General features: G+C 39.8%; 1 protein-coding gene and 1 pseudogene across 3 annotated transcripts in view; both read left to right on the top strand.

Annotated features, from left to right (window-relative positions):
- The window catches only part of SLC25A13 (solute carrier family 25 member 13), a 185,332-nt gene that overhangs the window by 63,589 nt on the left and 94,094 nt on the right, over window positions 1–27,649 (top strand). For 2 of the 3 annotated variants that reach the window (XM_072784069.1, XM_072784070.1), the window contains exon 4: window positions 6,670–6,785. The exons of the other annotated variant lie outside the window; for it this stretch is intronic. In XM_072784069.1, the coding sequence (XP_072640170.1) occupies window positions 6,670–6,785 (116 nt within the window). The remainder of the gene's footprint in view (window positions 1–6,669; window positions 6,786–27,649) is intronic. 3 annotated transcript variants of the gene reach the window in all.
- LOC140609015 (small ribosomal subunit protein uS5-like) lies at window positions 19,989–26,226 on the top strand (annotated as a pseudogene).

Raw genomic sequence — 27,649 nt, forward strand, 5'->3', positions numbered from 1 at the left:
TCATTTTTTTATGAGCTCCACCACCATCTGCCTAATCAGTAGTTTTCTTATCCTCTGTGACTACAGGGCCTCAGAGTCTGTGCCTCTGGCTGCCATAGGTCCTGCAGCCACAGGCCACTGGGTATCCCTGATGGTACGTGTGCTGTGACTTCTCAGAGAAGTCCTGGATTTGAACACTTATTTTTTTCTCTCTCCTGCTAAGCCCTTTGCCCACCCTGCTGTAGCCTTTTGGGACTGAGATCACTGCCTCCCCGTGCAGTCTGCACTCTGCGGTGTCCTGAGTGTTCTGTCCATGGGATCTCATCATTCTTGGGCAAAGAGCCTTCCAGGAATGGCTGGCGCCCCGCATGCTTGCAGTACAATCCACATGGTTTCGTATGCCCTACACACTCCTTCACCCCCATCTGTCTCTCGCCTGCTTCCCTCCATCCTAGTCTCTAGTCTTCTGCTGGCTCCCTGAGTCACAGGGCTCGCCAGGGTTGGCCTTAGGGCCAGCATCCACACTGACGTCCTTTTGCCCCCCCCCAAAAACTCCCACTCCCCATCTTTCCAGTGCACCCTCCTATCATCATCAGATCTTAATGCCCCTTCCCAAGAGGCATTTCCTGGCCCGGTAGGGAGAGAGCTGCCCATCTCCCATCCCCATCATTCTCAAGCCTGTCTGTACAGTAGAATCATTTGGGAAATGTAAAGAAACAAAAGGCTGCTCGGGTCCCTCCTCAGAATAATTAAATAGGCCTTTTGGGGCTGAGAAGCCACTGGTTTAAGGCATTCCTCTCTTTCATCCTTTACACAGAAGTTAACTGATTATGAATCATCTTATTTCTACATAGGTATGTTTGTGCTCCTTGCCTGCTTTCTCCACTGGCATATAGAATTCCTTGAGTATATGATTCTGTCCATCTTACTCACGGTATCCTTGGGGCCTAGGATGTTGCCTGGGATATAACAGATGCAGGGAACACACTTGCCTGAACCACAGATATTTGCAAGGCATTTGGGAGGGAGATAAAAGAGCTGGAAAACCCCAAAAGCTATTAAAGATGTTAAAATCATGAAGGCCAAAGCTCTTTTGATAAATTGGTGATCAGGAAAACCTAGTTCTGTGTTTTTTCCCCCTCAACATTCACAGATTCTTGAACCTGGGTGGTCTAGTGGTCGGAACCAAGTTTTTGGAGTTCGATTTTACTTTTATCTCTACCATTAATCCTGGACAATTGTTTGGCTTCTGTTGTAACACACGGAAGAGGGTTATAAGAAGAAATTATTTTTGCAAAGCACTCTTGTGGTTAGGAGCCTTAAGTAAAAGTGGTAATTGGATTTTGATATGGTGCATTGTCTACGACCAAACTTCCTGAAGGCTGAACAGATCAGATCCTTATGTGCAGTTGCTTAAACTTTCTTAGCCACAGAGTTGGCCTGGAGGTGGGAGCCGGGCGGGAGATGAAAGGGACAACATGGGGTATCAGCCACTGCTGAGCAAGAATAAGCAATAGCTGGGAGGAACAGAGAAAGGATAGCCAGTCAGTGTGACTTTCTATCATTTGTTTCTTCTTTCGCCACCCCCTCCAGCCACCCCCACCCCCTTTTCAGCCCTTCTGCCACAACCTAACCTTCCTTGGTGTTTTGTTTCATGTAAATTTTAATTCTTTTTATTACAAAAGAAATTCATTATGTGTATTATTTCATGAAAAGAGTAGAAAATATGGGCAAGCAAAGGAGAAAAACCTTAAATTTCTAATATTTTAACTACCTAGAGAGAACTATTGTTAACTCTTTGGTAGACATCCTTCACACTTTTATGCATGGCTGTATACTTGCACTGGTTGTGGCTCTTCATCTCCAGCCCTCCTTCCTTGGTTCCTGGCTCATCACCATCTGCCGCCTGAGCCATCAGTTAGCGGTAGCACTTTTCACCTGTGTATTCCTGGCACTGGTCCATGTCCAGCAAAAAGAGGAGGCATTGAAGCCCCACTGCATTGGCGGCCTCTCCTTCCCCCACCTCCCATCCCGCTTGATCACATCTTTGGCCACACGTCCACTTGATCCCATCGTCCCTCTGATGGCACGTGATTGTACTGACATTCCCCATCTCTTTTCTCTCAATATAATAATAATCTTTCCTTCCTCTGAATCACTGAGTAATTTATCTCCACTTATATTACTTGCCACTTTTCCCCATAATGTCATGGTTTTCAATCTGTATTCTCTACTGTAAGCATTTCCAGGCTAAGAGCTATCCCTTACAAATAGGAGAGGTGGAGACCTAAAATTATGCCACTATAAGGAAACTCTGGCATCATTTTAGTATGTGTCCTTCTGGTAGCTATCTATGTATGTGATAGTTATGTAATCTTATGCAGTCCTAAGCACAATGTACAGATGCAGTTCCACTTTTAATTCCTTTTCTCTTTGGTTCAGTATCTTAATGTAGTATGTGGTGTTTGGGCTGCTTTACCTGGGCTTTCATGGAGTTGTAAAGTTGCTGCTGTTAAAAATGTCTTTAGGACAAGGAAAATAATGGCCCTAGTGGTTTGAAACACAAAAAACGACTTGCTAAAACAAAAAAAAACCTCTGGTAGCATCAGAATCATGAAACAGAGTAGTTAGAAACCTACTCTTCCCACATCTGAGTGGTTGTAACGTTGAAAATGGTGGTTGAAAATGTGACTTCTGGGTTTGCTTCTCTTAACTGACCTGTGTCCCACTATTGGTTGCTGCAAATAAGCATTGGCATCAAACACTGTTCTGTAGATAGTGGTCATGGGGTCCAGCAGAATTGTGTGATTTATTTTAGAGGACATCTAACATTATCAGAGAAGCTTTGGGTGGAAAAGGAACCAAGTGAGCTCACCAGCCAGGTCTGAACTTGATTAAGCTAGTATTCTTTGTTGTAATTTATGCTAATACCCATTAAATCTGTAAAGCAAGACTGAAGTACTGTTTATGTGAAAATATATGTATGTGTGTGTGTGTTTTTAGATAGCATGCTGTAAATGAATATAGTACTATGTAATTATACTGATAGCCCTCTAGTCAGATTTACCTTGAAAATCCAAAATGATCTTGCTGAACAGTAAGACATTATGATTTCATGGTTCATCTATATACCTCCTACATAGATGTATAATACTTGTATCTAACAGGATTACCAAATTACATACCTTTTTGGTATCTGTAACATGCCTAAAATACCAGAGTATTCATTGGCCAGATATGGTTATGAAATCACATTGACATTGCCAGATGAGGATTTATTCATGCTCATAGCTAGCATTCAGGTTTCTCATACCATTTTGAGAGATGTAAGATGCTCTTTTCATTGTATTTAAATCTTTATTCAGATCATGAATTTAAAAGAATGCCTCTTTTCTGGATAACACACTGTGCAATTCACTATTAATTAAGCAAACGTCTGTGCGGGGATAATTGAGCAAATAGGATTGTTTTGTGCCCTGACAAATTGCCAGCCAGTTAAACTGGCGAGCAGTGTGGCTGTATGGTTGTTGGTACCTGCTCAAAAGGGATTCTGGGAGTGGGAGCAGTGGCGAGAAGAAAGCAGACAGTCAGAAACACCTATTCCTCTCTGCTGTTTCAGTCGTATAGAGAATGTTCAGCCCAGGTCTTGGTTGAAATGCTTCTGGATAGTTTCATTCACAGCTTTAAGTGGGCTTTGTTTAAAAATTCCCAGATCTGTGTTTCCTATTTTGGCCTTTGTATTAGGTTGCTAGGGCTGCTATAACAAAGCATCTCCAACTTTTGGTTGCTTAAAAAAATAAGGAAATTAATTGTCTCACAGTTCTAGAGGGAGGATTAAGGGTGTCAGCAAGATCGGTTTCTTCTCAGGGCTTTGAGGGAGAATTTGTTCATGCCTGTTCTCTAGCTTCTGGTATTTTGCTGGAAATCTCTGGCTTTCCTGGTTTATAGAAGCATCTGGTGTCTTCTCGTGTGCATATCCACGTCCATATTTCCCCTTTATGAGGACTCTGGTCATACTGGATTAGGTGTCCACCCTATTCTGGTATGGGCTCATCTTCACTGATTACATTTGCAGTGACCCTGTTTCCAGGCAAAGGTCAGATTCTGAAGTATTGGGGGTTAAGACTTCAACATGAATTTTGGAGGAGGATGCAGTCCAAGTCCTATCAGCCCCTCTCCTGAGTTCCACATGGGTGCTTTTGGTTTCCTGCTGGACACCATATTCAGTGTCCCTCCAGTACTGCAAATGTAACATGGAAGCGGTCTTACTGTCTCATAATGCCCTTCTCTCTTTTTCATTTTTTTCTCTCATTGTTTGTCTTTGGCAGTCATATCATCATTCTGCTCATTTAGCCAGGTTAGATGTCATGGGCTTAGTGAGACCTCATTCCTGGCCCTCAGTCTCTGACATCCATCTTTACTAAGTTCTGTCATTTCTGCTTCAGTTGTGTCTGTAGCCTTTCTTCTCTCTCCAGTCCTGCTGTGGTAGCTTTGGCTTAGATCCCTGCTAGCCCTCGCTCTCACAATGTTTCCGTATCTTGTCTTTCATCTTCCACACCAGTTCCTTTTCTAAGATAAAGATCTAAACCTGATATTTGTTAACATCCACCCAGAACCTTCAGTGACTTCTCACTGTTTGCAGAGAAGTCAAGATTTTATAACTTGGCCTTTAAGGTCTTCCATAGGTGGCTGACATTACAGTTCAAGCCACTCTCCACCCCTCACAACCTGTTAGATGCAGGGTCAGCAACACCTGCATCCTTCCTTAAGCACAGCACACCCCATATGTTGTCACTTCTGTGTTTCGCTCTGCTTTTTCCCCACAGTGTGGAATGTCCTCTCTCTGTCCTTTGTTCTTCTCACCGTCTTCCCATCTTAGCTGGAGTCTGTCTCAGTCAGATGGAAACCAGGACACCTGGTGTTCAGGTCAGAATGCTAGAAGCTGGTTGCTTCACCTTCACATAAGTCATTAACTTCTACTTTTCTCAAAAGTAAAATGAGGAGGCTGAAGTAGATGATCTTTAAGATCTTCTCAACTTTAAAATTTCTTCTTTAAATGCCACACCTCCATGAAGCATATCCCAATTTTTGTGGGCAGAATAAATCACTCCTATTGTGCCCCCTTAACACTTTATTTCTTCATTTACCTTTGGCCCTCAATTCTTCTGGTGGGCGTATATGCATGGGACTTCATGCTCCCCGAACAGGTTGTAAGCTCCTTGGAGACCCTCTAAGAATGTTTGGCTCAGCTTTGCTTCCCTTCCCATTCCTACCTACCCCAGTCTCACTTGTACATAGACTCTCAGTGAGACACACTGAATGGTAGAGAAGACATTCTGGGCAAGCATATTTCTGTAAAATGTGCTGTTCCTGTTCCCGAATGTTCCCGTGCATTTGTAAGGATCTGGTTTGGATGGTGAATGACAGAGATAGTATATTGAGCACACCATGGAATTTTCCTTCTTTATGTGACATTATTATGATCCTTATGACATCCTAGGAAAGAGTTAACTGTGTAACACTTTGAATAAAATGTGATCTCTCTTATGAGATGTTTAGAAGTAATTAAGTGTTTTGAGAAACATAGGAAAACACTCTTCTTTTCTTCCTCCCTCTATAGCCTCCAGAGACTTGGACTATTTCAGTGTATCATTGAAATATTTGAATGTTTTAAATACAGAATAGTGGCATAGAACATTTCTGGGAAAGCTTTTGTGGATTTGTTTCCTCCTTGGAAGTCAAAGCCTCTGTGACTTGTCGTATTGTTCTTAACAACGAGATTTGATCATGTCATGGCCTTGCTCACAAACTTTCAATCACTCCTTACTTCCTAGAGAAGAAAAACCAGGCTCCTTTTTTGTTTTCATGCACATCCCTGGTCTTATACTTCTAATCTCATTTCACAGTGTTTTCCTTTATGCGCTCTGCTGCCCAGACAGAATCAGTTCCTCACCATTTCCCTTGTACATGCCCTAGCTTTTTTGCACCTGCCTTTCTGCAAGAACCCCCCTTGACTAGAGTGCCTGTCTTTTTATGCCCATTACTATATATATACCTGAGTTTCACTAATTTTTCAATACCCAGCTGACGTTTCATTTCTGCTACATAGCTTTCTTTGATTTCCTACCAGAATTCTGTTCTCACCGTATTTGTCTCTGTCTTACGATAGGTCCCTATCAAGGTTGTATACTGTTTCTAGTTCTAGACTAGTGTTATCTGCTTTATCAGACTAGAAGTTCCTTGGCATTACGTTTCATGTCTATTTGTATTCAACTACTACTACCAATATTACCCCTAGTTGAATCCACATGTAGATAACAGCAGTAAAAGAGTCTCTGTGAACTATTTTTACATGGTGTATAAAGATATTAATGACTGAAAAAGTTGCTCTGTTTTGCTGCTACACAATCACATCTTAATCTAAAATATCTAAGCTTTAATTCTAGAATCTAATGATAATGCCTGAAACAAAAATGTAGTGCTGGCTAAAACAGTTACATTTGAAACCTGTCATGTTCTTTAGATTCTGTACATTGTTATTTCAGTCCACTATATGTGAAAGGAAATGCTAAGTGTTTATAAATGTTGAACGTAATTTTTTGACAGTGATGTTTTATTCTTAGCATATACTTGTGCTTTTATTTTCCACAAGCTACTGATTATATGTTTTGTGCTTGTTCTATGTTGCAGGTTAATATCCTTTCAAGAATTTGTAGCATTTGAATCTGTCCTTTGTGCCCCGGATGCTTTGTTCATGGTGGCCTTTCAACTGTTTGACAAAGCTGGCAAAGGAGAAGTTACTTTTGGTAAGGGGTATGAGTATGTGTGCACCTAAGGAAGTGCAGACTGGTGTGAGTGTTTTTTGGCCCCAGGAATGAAGTGTATGGGGAAACTTTTAAGAACTTAAACATATCCCTTTTAACAAAGGTATTTCCATGTTTTGGGGCTCCAGTTCAAATATCTTTCTATTGGAAAAAATAGGTTTCTGGCTTAGTTTTTACACTCTGGTTTAGTTTTAAGGGGAGAGAGGTTGCACATGACTTTTCCAGAATCATAGACCAGGTGAGCTAGGCAGGACTTCCGTTTATTTCCTTCAAAATCACTGGTGATTCCCACTGAGAGGATGAAGACATTAATAGACTGCCTAAGAACAGAAGGGACCTGTGCACACAGTACTTTGAGTCTTTACCTTGTCCCCATGGGGTAGCTTGAGTGCAAAGGTTCTGCATAAGATAGGAGTTTAGGGTGGTGCCAGAAGAACCTCAGTCTTTAAAGCATGGTACATGCCCCCTTGGCTGGGTTGGTGGTCCCTGCTGTGCTGCCACCTTCTTTATTTTGAAAAGACAGAACCAGCTTCACAGGGATTAGCTGCAAAGCTGCAGAAAACCCAGAAGCCTTATTAGTATTAGGAGAAAGGAAGTGGTAGGGCGGGGTAGGTTCTTTCTTAAAAATAACTGCTTACTGAAGTTTTTAAAAGTGTAGAAATAAACTTTTTTATACTGAAGATAGATTTGACAGAAAGTACCACATTTTCCTCAGACCGTGTAGTATCCAGTGTACGTTGTGCATGTGAACCTGCTGTAGATAGCATAAAGAACTTTGGAGCCTGGAGCCCTTTTGGGCTTCTGGATTATTGATTCAGGGGAGATGGCTAAGGTGTCCATGTTTTTGTTCTGTTTTTAAGATTTTATTTATCCATGAGAGAGACAGAGAGGCAGAGACATAGGCAGAAGGAAAAACAGGTTACCCATGGGGAGCCTGACTCAGAACTCAATCCTAGGACCCCAGGATCATGCCCTGAGCTGAAGGCAGCCGCTCAACCACTGATCCATCCAGGCGTCCCAAGGTGCCCATTTTAAATGTCTTTATGCATAGTTTCCAATTCGTTTATATTTCTTGGGCTTGTATTACTTTATGGATTGTGAGAAATGTATAGATAGGAGGAAAATACAGATGATAAGAGTACCATCCATTCTGGAGGAGTACTGGAATTGGAGAGAATTGGCTACTTCCATCTCTTGGCCTCTTTTGCGTCTAAGCAAGTTAATTGTCGTCCCAGGTCTTCATTTTCCTTTGAAATGAAGATAATAGCTACATAAAGTATAGGTAAGGCAGTATAATAGACTTACTCTAGAAGCCTTCCCCCTTCTACACCCATTCCTCCCTGTTCATTTGACATGACAGTTATTTAAGGCTGGATCAACCAGGACAAAGGCAAAACATGTACATATGCCTGGTTTTGTTTTGTACTGTGTAGAAGCTCAGATGCTTTCCATTAGCACTTCATGAGGATTATTTCATATTTAAAAATCCCTAGAACAACTAGTTTTTTCCATTTCCGTCACCTGATTCCTCTTATTGTCACTGTAGCCACAGCTTTTCAATGGAACACCAATAAAAAAAAATATCCCCATTGAAATTTTCAAGTAATGAATGAGCAGCTAGCTCATGGTGGCGTTAATTTACCAGTAGAAGACAGTTTGTTGAATATATTACGACAGGGTTTCCTTGGATTTACAGAGGAACACCTATGCATCTGAGTGAGTTTGGCACCTGTAATCACTCATGCCTTCCTCCTTCCTTTAGCACGTCTGGAGGCAGGGGTGTAAGAGCACTGGTGTGGAGATGGGGGCACTGAGAAATGGCCTGCACGTGTTTTCCTTACATCCTGAGCGTGAAGCAGTAAGGGTATTGGTGATACCAATATACCAATACAGACACACAACCCGTCTGGTGGAGGAAAGGAAACAGGAGACTGTCCCCAGTGCAGGGAGAGGCATGTGTTTGTGTGAGCAGAAGAAAAGAACAGGTGAAGAAGCAGGATGCAGGAGAGGGAGTCATCTGTGAGGTGTAACAAGGGTAGTATGAGCATTCTGTGTCTGTTTCTTTGTCGATGGGCACATCATCTCCACCTTATGAGCCTTAGTTTCCTCATCTATAAAATGAGGGTAATGATAATCTACCTTACAGGCCTATGTACGGGTTAAAAGATAACACTGCATATAAAGATGCTGTCTAGAGAACAAAGGCCTCTCTAAAAATATTACTAAGAGAAAATACTTGAGAACAAAGGAAGATTTTCTTTATTCTTCTTCTTCTCCACCCCCCCCCCCCCCACCGGTTTTTTAGGAAGCCCTGCACTTCTGCCTTGCAGTTTAACCACTGGCCAGTTAGCCAGTAATTTGCTTACCATCTGTTCTGTGTTGAATACTATCCCATCTCCAAAGGCATAAGAGATTGAAATAAGAAATCGTGGTTTCCTAGGAGTTAAATTTCTGATTACACCACCAGTTGCACGTAACTATAGAAGTAGAGCTCCTCTCCCACTACCTTGCCCTCCACAGGCAATTTGTTCCAGAACCTTCCCATCTCACAGAACATAAACAGGGCAGGTCCTGTATCTTTTTATGATCAGCTGATGGGGTTCTCACCCATGGTGGGGAGTCATACAGTGTAGCCTTCTTGGGCTTTTCTGACCTATTCATCCCTATTTGGGATTAACGTGAAAGGGATACACATGCTACAAAGAAGATACCCAAATAACCATTAATTGCAAAATAATAGCTGACTTTTAACATTTTTTATAAGGTAGAATCATCCAGGAGAGGTGAGTGCTGTGTAAATAGGCTTTTACCCAGTAAACAAAATCATATGGGGGATGTGGTGACTTACGGAGTGTTTCAACAGCAGATATCTTTAGAAGAAGCTAGCAATAAGTATGTTTTCAAGGAAACTCATGATGGGGCTGGAGAAATTTTTTAAAAAATTGAATTGGGCAGAAAAGAGGACTTAACTTAGTCAATCTTGGTCTCATAAACCCACAGAATTAAAAGAATCCCTATCTGTGACCCAGCTGCCTATCCACGTGAGGCTTTTTAGGATATAGGCACTGAGGCTCCTACCTCTGGTTACATCCATGGCTCCTTGTAAACCCTTCACTCAAGAATGACCCTTTTGTATTTCAGAAGGTTGCCCAGGTGTGCATCTCTGGGAGGGGTGAGCATGAAGAGGTAAGAGAGAAGGGGCTGTATTTTTTACCGCCCAGATTAGCTCAGTCTGTTGTGGTTATGAGGAGAGCATGATTTCATGGGATACAGAGGTGTATCTGGAGGCTTCCCATAGGCAGGAAAGTAGCCTCGTTTCCCCATGTCTCCTGGCCTTGCATTCTATCCAGGGGAGAGCAGTCACACTCTTCATGTGTACACGTAGTGGATTTCTGCATGAAGGCTTGTTTGAAGCAGGCTTGAGTAAGCTTAGTAAGCACCACTGTTTGTTAACAAGCCAGCAGTATTCATGTTCCCACTAACACTGAATCTGGGACACAGCAAACAAAAATCAGGTTGTGTGAGGGGCAGATAATCAAGTGTCACATTTCAGTGATGGCTTGCCCTGTTTTCTCTGAGACCTTATTTATTTTTATTATGTTTTCAAGTCTAGATAACTCCTGTGTTTGCTACAATGAAAAGATCTTGATTAGGCCAATTTTGTTCCTTTGATACCTAGTTCATTACGTTCACCTGTTTCCTTGGAGGAAAAATGTATCTCCAGTATTTTGTTCTCACCATGTTTTCTTGTTTTGATACCTGATATTTCTAAGTGCATTTTGAGATGTCAACAGGTGTGTAACAGGAGATCAGTATAAGAAGAAAATTCTAGTTAACAATTTGCAGTTCTGTATGTGTGGATAAAAAATACTTTGTTCTATTTTTTAGTTTCATCTTTAGCCTATTTTATATATGATAGTGAACTTTTACTTTTAAATTTTTGAAGTATACTTTATATAAACATAACATACATACAGAAGAATGCACAAATCACAAGTGTACATCTTGACGAGCTTTTGCACAGTATATGTACTTGTTTGGTCACCATCCAAATCAGAAGAACAGTGCCAGCACTCCATGGGCTCCTTTCCAGTTATTGTCCCCCAGGCCCAGTGCTAACAGCTGACATCTATCACTGTTAACTGGATTTGTTTGTTTTTAAACTTGATAGAAATGGAAAGATACAGAATGTACCGTTTCATTCTGACTTTTGCTCAAACTTTGTGAGATTCAGCCATGTTTATGTCTATTTTTAGTTCTTTTTCTTTGTTGTATACTATTCCATCATATGACTTTATCTTAATTTGCTTATTCATCATACCATTGGTAGACATTTGTACACTTCCAGTTTTGGTAGCTGCAAATCATGTGCATTGAACATTGCTTTATATAACATCTGGGATGTGGGTGTGGGGGCATTTCTAGGAGTAGAACTGCTGAGTCATGAAAAACATGTATGTTGAGCTTCCATAGATATTGCCAGTTTTCCAGAGCACTTGTACCAGTGTATTCATGCTGTCAGTGTATGAGAGTTTTTGTTTATTCCATGCCTTTGCTACCACTTGGTATTACCAGTCATTTTTATATTAATGATTCCTCATTATGTAGCTTTAGTTTGCATTTCCCTGATGACTGATCAGTTGTGCAACCCTAAAAAAATACTTACTGGCCATTTGCATATCCTCTTTAGTGGCGTGCCATTTTTCTAGATGCAATGCGTTTATTGGTTGTATATCTCCGATATCTTCAGTCTGTGACTTACACTTCCACTTACTCAATAGAGCCCTAAAGAACATAAGTTCTTAATTTTAATGTAGTACAAATTATCAGCATTTTCTTTTATAGATACTGCTTTCTGTGTCCTGTTTCATAAGTCTTTGCTTATCACAAGGGCGCAAAGATAATCTCCGTATAATCTTCCAGAATTTTTTTTGTTTTCCTTTCAAATTTAGATTTTCAGTCTTTTTAGAACATGTTTGTGTTTTTCTGTTTTACTTTTGCATGTTGTGGGGGTCAAGATTCCTCTCCAGACTCCATGGATATCTAGTTTCCCAGCACTATTTATTGAAAGGATAACTCTTTCTTTTATTGCCTTATGTTGCTATAATGATCATAAATCACTTGTGGGTCTGTTCCTGAACTCTATCCTTCTGTAATTGTCTGTACCATTGCTATACTCTCTTAATCACTACAGCCTTGGTTTTAGATGAATCCTCCAACTTTATCTATTTCAGATTATTTTGGCTGCTCCTAGTCTTTTGAACTATTGAAACAATTTTAGAAAAAGTTGTTTTTACAAAAATCCTGCTGAGGGATCCCTGGGTGGCTCAGAGGTTTAGCGCCTGCCTCGGCCCAGGGAGTGATCCTAGAGACCCGGGATCGAGTCCCACATCAGGCTCCCTGCGTGGAGCCTGCTTCTCCCTCTGCCTGTGTCTCTGCCTCTCTCTCTCTCTCTCTCTCTCTCTCTCTCTGTTTCTCATGAATAAATGGATAAAATCTTTAAAAAACCCTGCTGAGATTTTGAATGCTATTGCATTGAATGTTTTTAGTAAGTTTACATATATGTATATGTGTATAAATTTTTGACTACAGTAAGGTTTTTTTGAAGTATTTAAATAAAAGCTCTTTTATTTATGAAAATATTTTATTTATTTGAGAGCTTGTGCACACATGCATGAACTAGGGGAGGGGCAGAAGGAGAGGGACAAGCAGACTCCCCGCTGAGCACAGAGCCTCATGCAGGACTTAGTCCCAAGATTCTAAAATCATGACCTGAGCTGAAGTCAGATGCTTAATTGACTGAGCCGCCCAGATGCCCCTAAATAAAAACTTATTTAGTAATGTTAGTCTGCCTGTTCCACCATTATTTGTTAAATAGAAGTTGGTGGAGACTACAAATTTTGAAAGAGAAAAGATACATATGTGATCACATACAGATGTGATCTATGTATGTGATTGTCATCTAAAGATGGTAGTATAGGTCTGTCTGCCATTTTATAGGTAAGTCTGTTGCCAATAGGAATTAGTGCTAAACCTTTCAGAAGGTGGGTAACAGGAACATGAGCTATATTTTACCTTTGAGCTGAAGAGTAAACATAATTTTTAAAAATATTCATGAATCTTTTAATAGATTTATATTATGCTAATACATTGAATATAGTAAATGGAAAGAAACTTTAGAATACTGTGAATTTAAACATCATTGATATTATAAAATTTTGATTAATATAGTGGGAGAGAAGGCCTTACAAAAGAAAATAAATCATGGTGGAAAGCAAGCAAAAAGGAAGAGGAAAGAGGAGATATATTCGTTTATGGTCTAGTCATTTTAACCAAAGGAAAGAAATAATGAATAAAGTTACATTATATTATATATCTAGGGCAGCCCCGGTGACCCAGCGGTTTAGTGCCTGCCTTTGGCCCAGGGCGTGATCCTGGAGTCCCAGGATCGAGTCCCATGAAGGACTCCCTGCATGGAGCCTGTTTCTCCCTCTGCCTGTGTCTCTGCCTCTCTCTCTCTCTCTCTCTCTCTTTCTGTGCCTCTCACGAATAAATAAGTAAAATATTTAAAAAATATATTATAAATCTACACCATTAGGTGAGGATATATTTATAAAAATTTCAATTAATATTTAAGGCCTTATCTCTTTAAAATGTACATTTTTTTTTAGTATCAACATGATTTTCCCCCTTTTTAAAGCATTACTTTTATGCTAGATCAGGGGCAGCAAACTTTTTCTGTAAAGGACCAGATAGTGAATATTTTGAGTTTTATCAGCCTTAGGTTCTCTGACAACTAGTCAACTCTGCTGTTCCTATGGACAGTATGCAAATGACTAGGTATGGCTGTCTTCCAATAAAACTTCACTTACAAAAATGGTTGGTGGTTCATTGGAACAGTTTTCCAACCTGTCCACCAACGTATTAGCAGGAACATATATAAGTTGATGATATTAATACTAGGGAGTAAGACAGACACTTAATAGAGTGAATATGTTCTGATGATATTTGGGTGAGTACAATGAGCTATGAAACAAAGAACAAACTCCTCTATGCACAGTATGGTTTAGTTGGCTTTATTGAGAAAGTGACTTTTGAGCACAAATATGAAAGAGGTAGGGGAATTGATCATATAGATAGAGAGATGGAGGAAGGAAAGAGACTGTCCTAGGCAAAAGCAATAGCTCTTGTCTAGGTTCAAAGGCTAGGACCTAAGGAGGACCTTTGTGAATTGAATGATTCAAGGAGAGCCTACTGGGAAAAAAGCTCAGAGAAGTAACGAATCTGATGAAGTAAGACCCTTTAGATCAAGGTTAGGTCTTGGACTTTGATGGTAAGTAAACTGGGAAACCATTGCAGGAATATTTTTTTTTAAAGCAGGGGAGTGAAATGATCTAGTCTGTGTTTTAACCAGATCATTCTGGCTACTATGTTGAGAATAGGTCATAGAATGAACAGAATAGAAACAGAGGGACCACTTAGAAAGCTATGGCAGTAATCCAGGTGAATGATCATGGTGGCTTGGACCTGAATGAGGTTAGGGGTATTTTTTTTTTATTTTTTTTTATTGGAATTCAATTTGCCAACATTTAGCATAACACCCAGTGCTCATCCCCCAAGTGCCCCCTCTCAGTGCCCATCACCCAGTCACCCCAACCCCCCGCCCACCTCCCTTTCTACTATGTTAGGGGTATTTTGAAGAGAAAATCAGCAGGGTTCTCTGATGGTTTAGATGTGCGCTGTGAAAGAGAGAGAGGAAGCAGAAAACAGGAGCTCACTTTTCGATATGTTAGTTTGATGCCTATTGGATGTGTAAATGAGGTTATCAAATAGGTACTTAAATATATGAGTAGTAGAATTTGGGAGATAGAAATTTGATAGTTGGGACTCCTGGGTGGCTCAGCAATTGAGTATCTGCCTTTGGCTCAGGGCATGATCCCCAAGTCCTGGGATCTGGTCCCACATCAGGCTTCCTGCATGGAGCCTGCTTCTCCCTCTGCCTATGTCTCTGCCTCTCTCTCTCTCTCTCTGTGTCTGTCATGAATAAATAAATAAAATCTGTAAAAGAAAAAAAAAAAGAAATTTGATAGTTATCAGCAAATAGTGGTGAAGCCATTTAATTAGTAGAGGCAAAAGAATCAGTAAAGATAGGGATATCTCTTGGATCTAACTATGTTGTAAGACTGGAGATTCAGCAGTGAAGATAATAAGATCTTCAGGGAGCTTACACTTTAGGGAGAAAGTAAATAAAAACCAGATGATGTCAGGATAGACTCTCTGTAATGTAAAGCAAGGTAAGTGAGTAGGAGGGATAGAGGTTATATAAGCAGCCCTAGAAGAGTGTCTGCAAACACCCAGGTGATGCGTGGACTGTGAATGGCAGGAACGTGGAACTGTCAGGATCTGGAGGTGATGATCGCTTGGGAGGTGCTACAACAGTCTAGGCAGGGAATAATGGGGGCCTAGACTGGACTTGTATCTCTGGACCCACCCGAGAGTGAATCATATGTGACTTTGCTGTGGGGTAAAAAGAGAGAGGGGGATTACAGGAAAGAAAGAAGAATGGGATAGTAATTACTAAGCTTGTTCTGCTCCAAAGACCTATGGTTTTACATACTCTCTTGAGAGAAGGTAAGTACCTGTCATTTTTATCTTTAAGTTTATTGATCACGTATTACATACTTGCCTCTGGGCTAAGGGCTTTCTATGTAATTTATTATTTAATTCTGACAACCTAGGAGATCTATACTATATAATTCCCATTTTTCTGACGAGAAAATGGCCGCGGGGAGTTTAAGTAACTTGCCCACAGTCATGAAGTTGCTGTGGTACGTACAGCCAGGGTAGCAGCCTGATGACTCCCAAGTGTGTGTTGTTTACCATGTCCTGCTGCCTCCCTCTGGTGGTGAGGCGGGACCTTCCTTCTTAATGAAGATAGGTGCCAACTAATCCATAGTAGTTTCAGTCTTTATCAGAGTTAGTAATCTTTCAGGAAGAAGTAAAGAATAGTAAACAAGTGCACCAGTTAGGAATTTGTTATATGGCTGTAGCGGGAAGTAATTATAAGGAAGAACATACCTGGATTAGAGTTCTCGGTATACACAGAAAGTTGCCTTGGTGACACAGATGTCCAGGTAATTGTTTGAAGTGCATTTGACATGGTCTCACCAAGGAAGCTTTATCTTTTGATGTGAGTAGAAGTCTTGGGGGGGAGGGAGGAGGGTCATGGAGTGGTGGGGAGTGGGGAAATGAGTCTTTGTATAGGTTGAAGGTGTTAGAGGAAGCCCTTGCCTGAAATGTGCAACTTGAGAGCCATGGGCACCATATGATGGAGCACTTACCCCAGGCTCCTGAGCAGTTTTTATTTAATAGGAGAGGCAATTGAAAGTCCCACAGGCTCTTCAGAGGACAGGGACCAGATCGAAAAGATGGATTTTCTTGTATTAATTGGAGGGGGGCACAGCCAGAGGCAGGCATGCCTGTGATCATTGTGTGGGCTTTCCAGTACCTCTGTGGAGCAGGCAGGTGACCCAGTCTCATTATGTGAGTAGATGAAGTGAAGATTAGGGCTTGAAGGTGTGGTGTAGACACATCGTGAGGGGTGGTTTCCCAAACCCTTTGATTTTCCCATGTTTCTTATTTGAGGATGCTGGGAAAACAAAACATTTTCCTTACTAAGCTTGAGAAAGAGTGAGCTTGAGGGGTGGTGGTAATGAAACTATTAATCTAACATATTTAGTGCACCCACCAATGCTGGGCCTCTTAATGATGCTAATTTAACATGAACTGTTCCTACCCTCTGCTTGTTCTTCAGTTGTTGAATTTGCTGTAGGCAACAGGAATAGCCTGGCTCAATAGTAGTGGATGACCTAAATATTTGTCCAGTAAATGTCACAGTTGGACCTCCTGAAAATTCAGAGTATGTTCTATACCATAGCACTTACTTAGGTTGAAATTCTAAAATTTTTAGTTGTATAATGATGCCATTACATGCTTTTCTCTTCCTTTAACTTATCTTTTCATTACGTGAATAAATTTCAAAAACTGTTTTATAATGCAGTTTTGGTTAATCTTAGTATATGAACATAAGCGCCCAGTTTCATTATCTTTGTGGTAGTGATGTGCATGGGAGTCTGCAGTCTTTAACTGAACTTTAAAGACAGGAATTCTTGAAAGACAGGACTTCTTGACTCTGGCGTTCTGGATAAGTGTCAGGGATTCCACAAATGGCCACAGTTGTCAATAATTTTTTGTCTAAATGAGCATTTGCATTTAGCAGATTTCAAAGAGGTCAATGATCTGCCAAAAGGTAAGAACTGCTGTCTGTAGAGGGACATTTGAATAAGTAGACCTACATCTTATTTAAGACTTCTCTTGCTGTTAAAAAGTTCAGTTGTGAAATATTCTACACTCTGTGCCATGTTTGAAGCTTTGACTAGCTTGCTGCTTTCAGCTCTGTCAGTTGACCTGGAGTCCGATATTGCTCTTTTATTGGATACTGCGGTAGTCTCTTGGCCTTTTAATCCTTGGTATCAACTGATATTGCGAGTGTGGGTACCTTAGAGTAATGATGTTTCCTTTGTATGTCAGTAAGTGTTATGTGAAAAAAGATTCTCCTACTTGACAGTCATAAAGCCCTAAAATTTGTAATTTACTAAAGCTCTGAGAATTCCTACAGGAAAACAAATCTATTTAACTTTGTCAAACTGACTTGAACGGGACCTTTCTTTTGTGTGTGAGATCCAATCAAATCTACAGATATCTCAAGCTCATCTCTAGTTAATTCTCTGACAGGGATGGTGGCGTATGGAGGGGCCATTTCTGGGTTCACGGTTAGATTTTGTCCGGAAACACCTGCTGTGATGAAAGTAGAGTTGGCATCCCCTGGGAAACAGGCAGGCTAGATGACATGTTGAACAGTGCAGAAACAGCGTGCTTCAGTTATTTTGACTCGGATTACAGAAAATGATGAGAGTTAAAATCATGGAAATAAGTTTTGAAGGTACGCACTCAAATTTAATAATAAATATAAAAAGCTAGAGGAACAGAACTTTAGCTGTAGTATTTTAAACTCATTGGGAAGATTATTTATTGTTATTTTTGTAAGGACTCTTAGAAAGTGAAATATTGAAAAGATAAATGAGGGTGAAAATTGGTGAAGAGTTGAAAAGAGCATTATCTGGGGGAAGTTCTGATTTTGGTTTCACAAAAATGATGAGTTATTTTGGTGAAAGAAACTTACTGCCCTATAGTAGATTTTAGTTTTATATTATTTTGGGACTTAAGTCCATTTTCTTATACACATTCCAGTAGAGACTAAGAATATTGGATAAGAACAGTGTGAATCTTGAAAGCAAATAACCTCCACATTGATAAGAATTGTGGCATGCCTGGGTACTGAGTGTCTTGCCTGAGATCCCAGAGACTGTTCAGAAGCTGTTCCAGTTCATTGGGTCAAAAATCCACTATTTACGAAAAGCTAAATACGGATTTGCACGATTGACCATAATGGCTTCAATTTTGAAAGATAGTAGTATCAGGGAGCACTTCCAGTTGGTGGGATAATTTGAGAATCGTCCATGCTCAAATGGCTAAAATATTGTACTTTTTGCTACTTCATCACTCCATTTTAAAAATAGGGAGGGGGGGAAAGGCCTGTTGAGAAGGTGGAAGGATGTCAATTGGAGAGTAAATCACAATAACCCTGTGAAGCCACTCCTTAGTTAACAACTGCCTGAAGGTTAACCATTCTTTAGAAGACTGTCAGTGTGGAGAGACTGACTGAGGGTTCCTGCCCCTGTCGTTTGCGTGGATGTGTGTGCACGTGTGTGTGCATGCACGCACATGTGGGCCAGGTGAAGAGAGAAGAGGACCTGTGAATAGGGTAGAAGGTGTGGAGAATAGAAAGCTAACAGTAAATCCTAAAACTTGGAGCACTGGGAAAATTTGACTATTTTAAACTGTACTGCTCACTTAAAAATAGTAAAATTATACCATTATTCTTTTGAGTATGAGGGAGAGATAAAAATACAGTTTTTCTAAATTGGAAAATTTGCTGTAATCTTGCTGCTAATGACTGATTTCTTCCAACAGTTGCAAGGCAGTTTTTGCTCTGATAGGTTGATAAAGGAAACAAAATCAAGAACATATTGGAAGTTCTCAGAGAAAATTACAGTTTAGGTATGAGTTGGGGGTGGATAGTTAGACATTTTAATTGAAATAAAACAGTTTTATACTAATATGGGATCACTGTGGGTGTACATTTGTAGTACATCTGCTCTTGAAGCATTTCAGTAGGGTTAAATGTATGTTAATGCTTTTGGAAGAAAATTATTTTTGATAACATCCGTCTAAGGAAACTAGCTTAGGAAATTGTTTTTTTAAACAATATAGATATATTATACTTGCATTTAGAGAATGAATTAGGAATTCTGTGTACTGCTTTAAAAATTTCAAAGAGTTGGAAGTTTTTGGTTGTGTTCTTCTCTGGTGGTGAAGAAAGTTAACAATAATTAATACAACAGAGGATTAAAGCAAGCTTATACATCTGGAGAGTGACCACAGTCTGCTCTATGCCTCCAAACATCATTTTAACGAACCTACTTTTGATATTATGAAAGACTGCTAGTGGTTTATTCTATCCAATCAAAAACAGCTTCTCTTGCGTGTAGATTGAAAACATCTCAGTTGACTTTTCACTGTTGATATAGGTAATGCATATGACAGAAGATTAATATCGAGTGCTAGGTATTTGCCAGCCTTTAACCCTTCTTAAAATTTTTGTGAACCAACCAACCTTTATCCTATGATGAGTTGAGCTGTGTAGTAATCTTGAGGATATATAGATCCATCAGATTTTAGAATAGGAAAGATTCTTACTTATAAGGCAGACTGTGAGTTTTCCTTGTTAACGGTATGGAGGTGTTTATTACCACTGTGGACTCCTTGGCTCCCTCTCAGGTCTGCTAAGTTAAAATCTTAGGGTGTGGGTATGGACATTTGTTTTAAACAAGCTCTCCAGGGGAATGTCCTTTTCACTCCAGTTGAACAATGGCTGGTGTAGTTTATGGCTTTCTTTCATGGATATGGAAAGAAGCCCAGACGTGGGTGGGTGGGAAGGGACTGGTTTTGCAGGAACTACAACTTTGTCTTCGCACTGTAAGAGGGATGATTTTTTTTTTCTAGGATGCCCATGACTTCATCAGAACGGTACCATACCTTTCTAAGTACAGAATTGAAAAAGTTGCAAATTAGCTCTCATTTTTACCTACGCCAACACCATATATGTATGTCTTCGGTATTCAGCCCAGCTTGCCTGGGTGTGTGTGTGCATGTGTGCTTATTTTTTGAAAGATACTTCTGCTGCTTCTCCGAGAGAACACCAAATGGCGGATGACGCCGGTGCTGCGGGAGGGCCCGGAGACCCCGGGGGCCCCGGAAGGGGAGGCCGCGGTGGCTTCCACGGAGGCTTCGGCAGCGGCATCCGGGGCCGCGGGTGTGGCCGTGGCCATGGTCGGGGCCGGGGCCGCGGAGCTCGCGGAGGCTAGGTGGAGGACAAGGAGTGGATCTCCGTCACCAAGCTGGGCCGCCTGGTCAAGGACATGAAGATCAAGTCCCTGGAGGAGATCTATCTTTTTTCTCTGCCCATCAAGGAATCTGAGATCATTGACTTCTTCTTGGGGGCGTCCCTCAAGGATGAGGTTTTGAAAATCCTGCCCCTGCAAAAGCAGACCCCTGCTGGCCAGCGGACCAGGTTCAAGGCATTTGTTGCCATCGGAGATTACAACGTACACGTGGGTCTGGGCCTCAAGTGCTCCAAGGAGGTAGCCACTGCCATCCGTGGGGCCATCATCCTGGCCAAGCTTTCCATCGTCCCTGTGCGACGAGGCTACTGGGGGAACAAGATCGGCAAGCCCCACACTGTCCCATGCAAGGTGACTGGTCGCTGTGGTTCTGTGCTGGTGCATCTCATCCCTGCCCCCAGAGGCACTGGCATCTCAGCCCCTGTGCCCAAGAAGCTACTGATGATGGCTGGTATTGACGACTGCTACACTTAGGCCAGGGGCTGCACTGCCACCCTGGGGAACTTTGCCAAGGCTACTTTTGATGCGATCTCCAAGACCTACAGCTATCTCACCCCTGATCTCTGGAAAGAGAGTGTGTTCACCAAGTCTCCCTATCAGGAATTCACTGACCATCTTGTAAAGACCCACACCAGAGTCTCCATGCAGAGGACCCAGGCTCCAGCTGTGGCTACCACATAGTTTTATAAAAGAAAAATAAAAGTGAATTAAAGTTTGTTAAAAAAAAAAAAAAAAAGATACTTCTCACCACCTACATGTTCAGAATAATAATAATAAAAAGTTTACGGGGGCTTACAGAGAACTCAATTTTAATGAGAAGGGTTGTATGTGTGAAGTACGTACTTTCTACTTACTCTCTTTTAATGGCACGCACTTTCCCCTTAGAACTTTCTCGAGCAAATGTGAATGGTAGCCAGAATACTTCTTTCCTCTTCAGACCCTTAACTGTGATTAATATAAAAAGGCACTTGTCAAAAGGGTTTGAAATGGCAGCCTTGATATTGGAGCTGTGGCAGTAGAGATAGGTCTGCATCCACTCACTCCATTATGTTATTTAACTTACCAATTCAACCATTTGTCTTCTCCCTGCTTAAAAGAGGATGGCCATATAAGCTGTTGTTAACCATATCAGCAGGGTGGGATATTATTTCCCTTAGAGCGAAACCACAACTTTCTTTGAGGATTTAGCACACGTTAGAAAAAGCACCAGTGTAGCTGCTCAGAGATGAAGTGTGGGTCGTTTGACAACTCTCTCTGCCTCACAGAGGGATTACTTTGGGGTTTAACAGAAACATCCTTTTTGTATTTATTGTATTAATGAAATTTTTAGGATCCATGAGTGAGATTATGGTTCAGTGTTTAAAATAATGTAGCTTGATGAACCTTTTTTATTTGAATGGGAAACTTGTTTTCGTTGATTTGCAGCTTCAAAAAGTGAATCTTTTGGAAATTAAACTGCATTAATTTAGTTACTCTGTATGGAAACAAAAACCCAGAAAGTTAAAATTTGCATAAGTGAAGACCTTGATGATTTCAGATTATAGTGTGGTGGAGGATAAGGAATAAGAGCCCATAGAATTTGTAAAAACAAATTCAGTCTAACCACTTAATGGCATGTGCAACTAATTTGCCAATTAAATATTTCTAGTATCTGAAAGATCTTCAAAGTTAAGAGTGGAGGTTCTTAATCTTTCTTAATTTCATACTTTCAGAAACATAATGGAAAATTACTAAATTTTTTATCACTTTTCATTCGAAGTTTTAATATATGAGCTAAGAGAAGGATGGATTTTAAGTATTTGAGGAAAATTATTGTTTTTTGAGAAATGTATAAACTGTGATATTTCCACATCACACTGTGCTTGATTTTTTTGGTATCATTTGTAAATATTTGATTCCCAGATAACAATTTTCACTATAATTAAGACTATAGATTTTGGGGTTTTACCATTTTGATGGTTACCTACTATGTTTAGAACATTGTACTAAACACACTTAGCTCCAGAACAACACTCTAAAATAGATATTTTATTCCCATTTTACAGAGAGAATTGAGTCAGAGTTAGTAATTTGCTTAATATCACTCATTAGTAAGAGGCAGATCTGACAGTCCTGGGTTTTTAAAAAAAAAAAAAACAGTTTTATTGAGATAAAATGCACCTACTTAAGGTGTATAATTCAGTGGTTTTTAGTATATTCACAGACTTGTGCAACCATCCCCACAGTCCATTTTAGGACATTTCATCACCCCCAAGGACATGTTTATCTCCTTATACCTTAGCAATCCTCACTCTCCTTCCCATTTTCTCCTTGTCCCCAGTCTTAGGCAACCAGTAATCTACTTTCTGTCTCTGGGCATTTCACATAAATGGAATCATACAATCTGTAGTCCTTACAGCAGGCTTCTTAGTATATTCTCAGGGTTCATTGATGATATAGCATGTAACAGTACTCTTTTTATTGATAAATAATATCATGTTCCTATAGACATACCACATTTTGCTTATCCATCCTTTAGTTAATGGATATTTGGATTTTTTTCCCCCTCTGGCTATTACGAATAATGCTACCATGAATATTTGTGTTTTGTTTTTGTTTTTTTACCATGAACATTTATATACAAGTTTTTGTGTGAACATATGTTTTCATTTCTCTTGACTATATACTTAGGGATGGAATTTTGGGGGCATTTGGTAACTATGTTTAACTTCCTAAACAACTGCCAAATGATTTTCCAAAGAGACTACATGGTTTTACATCCCCACCAGCAGTGTATGAGGGTTTTTATTTCTTCATATTCTCACCAGTGCTTGTTCTTAATGGGGATGAAGTGGTTATCTCATTGTGGTTTTGGTTTTCATTTCCTTGATGGCTAATGATGTTGGGCACCTTGTCATGTGTTTATTGGCCATTTGTATGTCATCTTTGGAGAAATATCTATTCAAATCCTTTGCCCATTTTTTTAAAAGATTTTATTTATTTATTCATGAGAGACACAGAAAGAGGCAGAGAAAGAGAGAGAGGCAGAGGGAGAAGCAGGCTCCATGCAGGGAGCCCGACGTGGGACTCGATCTCCGGTCTCCAGGATCACACCCTGGGCCAAAGGCAGGCACTAAACTGCTGCGCCACCCAGGGATCCCCGTTCTAGGCTTTTTGATTACTGTTCATTGAACTGTTTATGTAATGATAATTCCTAACTCACAAACTGATGGCTTTTATATAAGCATCATATGCAGATTTATCACTAACTTAAAAAGAATGAGAAGAAGGCTCTCCTAGTCTAAAACACAAGGCCTTAAAATTTAACTCCAGCTTGAGGTCAGATAGGCAAAGAAGCAAACTGAATTAGCACTGGAATAGGAATGAAGCACCACATTATATGTTTGGGTATTTAAAGTCATACTTTTCTTAGCTCAGCCGCTACTCCTGAAAGTAAAAACAAATTAGAATGCTTATCTCTTAAAGTATAATCATTGTTATTTCAGTCTGTGCCAAACAATGTTTGGAAGGCCTACAATTCCCATAATATCACCAAATAATGGTGATATTATTTAAAGCAAGACTTCACCAAATAAGATCAAGGATCCTTTGAGTTTATTTGTGGGACTTTACTTTCCCCATAAATGTTTCCAGCTTAAAAAGTCTACTGTACTTTTTGAAAGATTATAAAAAGACAATTGTTGGCAATTGTTTGTGGCAACTATTTCTTTCCTAAATATAACCTCAAAAAGTCAACTAGTTTCTTGTAAGTTAATAAATTTCCCAGGCTACAGAGTATGGTTATAGTAGAAAAAGTTGTAAATTTTAAAAGCTGGGTCATAGACACCATGATGCTATTTATAAAAAGTCCTAAGGAATCCACTAAAAAACTATTAGACTAATAAATGAATCCAGCAAGGTTAAAGGATACAAGATCAATATACAAAAATCAACTGCATTTCTAGATACCAAAAGTAATCAACCCAAAAACGAACTTAAGAAAATAATGCCACTTACAATAGCCTCAAAAAGAATAAGCTACTTAAGGATAGGTTTAACAAAAGACATGCAAAAGCTATACTCCAAAAACTACGAAACACTGTTTACAGAAATTAAAAAATAAATGGAGAGAAATTCCAGGTTCATAGACTGGAAGACTTAACATTGTTAGAATGGCAATATTACCACCAAAGTGATCTACAGATTCAGTGTACTCCCTATCAAAATTCTAGCTGGCTTCTTTGCAGAAATGGACATATTGATCCTAAAATTCATATGGAAATATAAGGGACCTAGAATAGCCAAAACAATCTTGAAAAAGAACAAAGTTGTATTTTAAATTTGCTACAAAGCTACAGTAATCAAGACTGCGTGGTAGTGGTATAATAACAGACATACAGACAAATGGAATAGAATTGAAAGTCAAGAAATAAGCACATTTTAAGTCATTTGCTTTAATAAGAATGACACTTCAATAAAAAAAATTAGTCTTTTCAACAAATTGTTCTGGGACAAGTGGATATCCACATGCAAAAGAAAGAAATTAGAACCCTACCTTACACTGTATACAAAAACTCCCTCAAATTAGAGCAAAGATCTAAGTGTAAGAGCTAAAATTGTGATGCTCTTACAGGAAAACACAGGCATACATTTCTGTGACTTTGGATTAAGAATTTTTTTTAGATTATGACACATGCAACACATGAAAATAACACAGAAATAGATTCCATCAAAATTTAAAACTTTTGTCCTCCAAAGGACACCTTCAACAAAGTGAAAAGGCTGACTACAAAATGGCAGAAAAATTTTGCAATTATGTATCTGATAAATAACTCTGGAATATGTAAAGAACTCTTGTAACTCAATAATAAAAGGAAAAATTATCCAGTTTTTAAAATAGGCAAAGGGGATGTCTGGGTGGCTCAGCGGTTGAGTGTCTCTGCCTTCCGCCAAGGGTGTGATCCCGGAGTCCTAAGACTGAGTCCCACATTGGGCTCCCTGCATGGAGCCTGCTTCTCCCTCTGCCTCTCTTTCTCTGTGTCTATCATGAATAAATAAATAAAATCTTAAAAAAAAAAAAACCTAGAACATTTGGGGTTTCCTCTTTCCCATTCAGGAATACAAGTTAGGTTTGGAATGGCCAGGGAATGGTAAAGGTTTAGTGATAGGATGGCTTTCAGGTTGATTTCTGGTCTTTTATGGTAAAGCTCATGGAATTTCCCATGGGAAGCAGAGTACAGAGCAGAATTTGGAAATTGCTTTGGTTTTTAGTTTCTGATTTTCCAGCTATAAAATAGGAGAGTATTCTTACCTTTTATTGCCTTACAAGGCATCGAGAAATCTTAAACAATCAAATGTTAAATGAGAAAGCTATTCATGCCTCCTAAAAGAAGAAAAGAATATTAACCTGAGATGATATTACAGTGTCTTCCAAAGTGAAGGGGGCACTTTCGAGGAACCCATTGTGACTATTTAGTCATAGATATTTCTGTTCATAGTGACAGGAAGTGTAGAGACCAAGCATTTCAGAAAACAGATGCCCCAGAGTGACTTATCAGAGTAAGATGAAGTATTCATGGACTTGGGAACCCATGCAGCATTTCTGAAGAAAATGCATGAGTTTTCCAGAGTGACAAAATTTGATATTTTAGTTCTTTAAAAGAGTTGATGCATGATGAAAACTAGTAGAAATACTGGTAGTCCTCCTCTTTAGGGAGAATCCTGCTCCCTTGTTGCTCAGTCATCTGGTTTGTCCAGTAGAATGGCTTGGCAGTCTTAACGATATTTGAGTACATAAACCTCTGTAAAATTTTGTAGGAATTGTACCAAATGGTTAAAAAATAAAAACCTCTGTCTCTTTTTCTCTGCAGTGTCCCATGAACAGCTCTTCTTGCCACAACCTTTTTTTCACCATAAGTGTGACATCAAGTCCTTAGGGTTTAAAAAAAAAAAAAAAAAATTGCTGCTGGCAAAGTGAGGCCAGCATCTGTAACTCCCTGGAGCAGGATCCAGCATGTCTCAGTGACCCTGCATGGCTTTGGTCCAAAGCATTCTGATCAGACCTTTGATTCCCTTCAGAGGAAATGAACTTTTCTCCATGCTGCTGCTCTTCACTGAAACTCCGTCACAGGTTTATCTGAATAAATCCTTGGCAACCTTCAGGACCCAAACGATGTTTTGTCTTCTCCAAGATGCCTCTCTTTTGCAAGTGCCTCACTCCTGAAGCTTCTATTTCCTTGCTATGAATAAGTCCTACAGGTTAGCACTTAATGTGGTATACTGTCAGGATCTGCTGTTCCGTTCTTTCTTGTGGATTAGACCAACACAGCATCATGCCTTCTACCACCATTCTGCTCCTCACATGGCTTGTCCAGTGCTAATAGGCTGTGCTACTTCCATGTTGTTAGCTAGCTAGCTGAGGACTGGTATTCTTACCATAGCCAGTATGTCAGAAAAGCTGAGAACTAGTAATGGAACCATATTTTCAGGGCCATATCACTTGTAACCTGCTCAGCTCCAGGGAGCAGCAGCCACATAGAACATGAATTGGATGTCATCCACTGGATTGCACAATGTGGAATCCAATGTGGCCTCTTGTGTCTACAAGTGGCCTGTGTTTACACATCATTGCATTACATTCGCTGGACTGCAGACTCTTTCCTACCTCCATCCTGTCATATTTTTGTCTGTTTCAGTGGGAAATTAAACACTAGTAAGGAGTAAATCTAACTTTTCCATAATTTTTTAGGGCAATGTTTTAAAAATGAGATCCTTGACCCTTGTATCAGAAAAACTAGCTATGCTGATTAAAATACAGATTCCTCGACCCCCTGATAGACATGAATCAGTCTAGAAGTGGAGCTGAAGGCTTTAATAAAAGCAAGACTGATGATTCTTATGTACTTCCCTGAAATCTTAGGAAATGATTGTTGAAATAGCTTCTCGGTAAGTAGAAACTATGGTCCTCAGAGTGTTAATGTCACTGTCTTTAACCAGTTGCACCACCGTCAACCTTTTCTAACTCATTGAAATTCTATTTAGTAGGTAGTTGTAAGGCTACCAAGTCAGCCATGGTGGGAGAATCAGATATAAAAAAAGGCCTTTGCTCTTAATGTGCTAATCATCTGTATGGAAAGAAAAGATACACAATATGTGCACTCATAACACATATCTACATAAATATTATGTAAATATATCTTGAAAACTATTAGTAATAGTACAGGTCTGTAGGATTGACAGTTTGTAGAGTTACATCTTCGGGGTCACATACAGCTCTACACTTTA

The sequence above is a fragment of the Canis lupus genome, chromosome 18 (assembly GCF_048164855.1).
Source record: "Canis lupus baileyi chromosome 18, mCanLup2.hap1, whole genome shotgun sequence".
NCBI classification, from domain to species: Eukaryota; Metazoa; Chordata; class Mammalia; order Carnivora; family Canidae; genus Canis; species Canis lupus.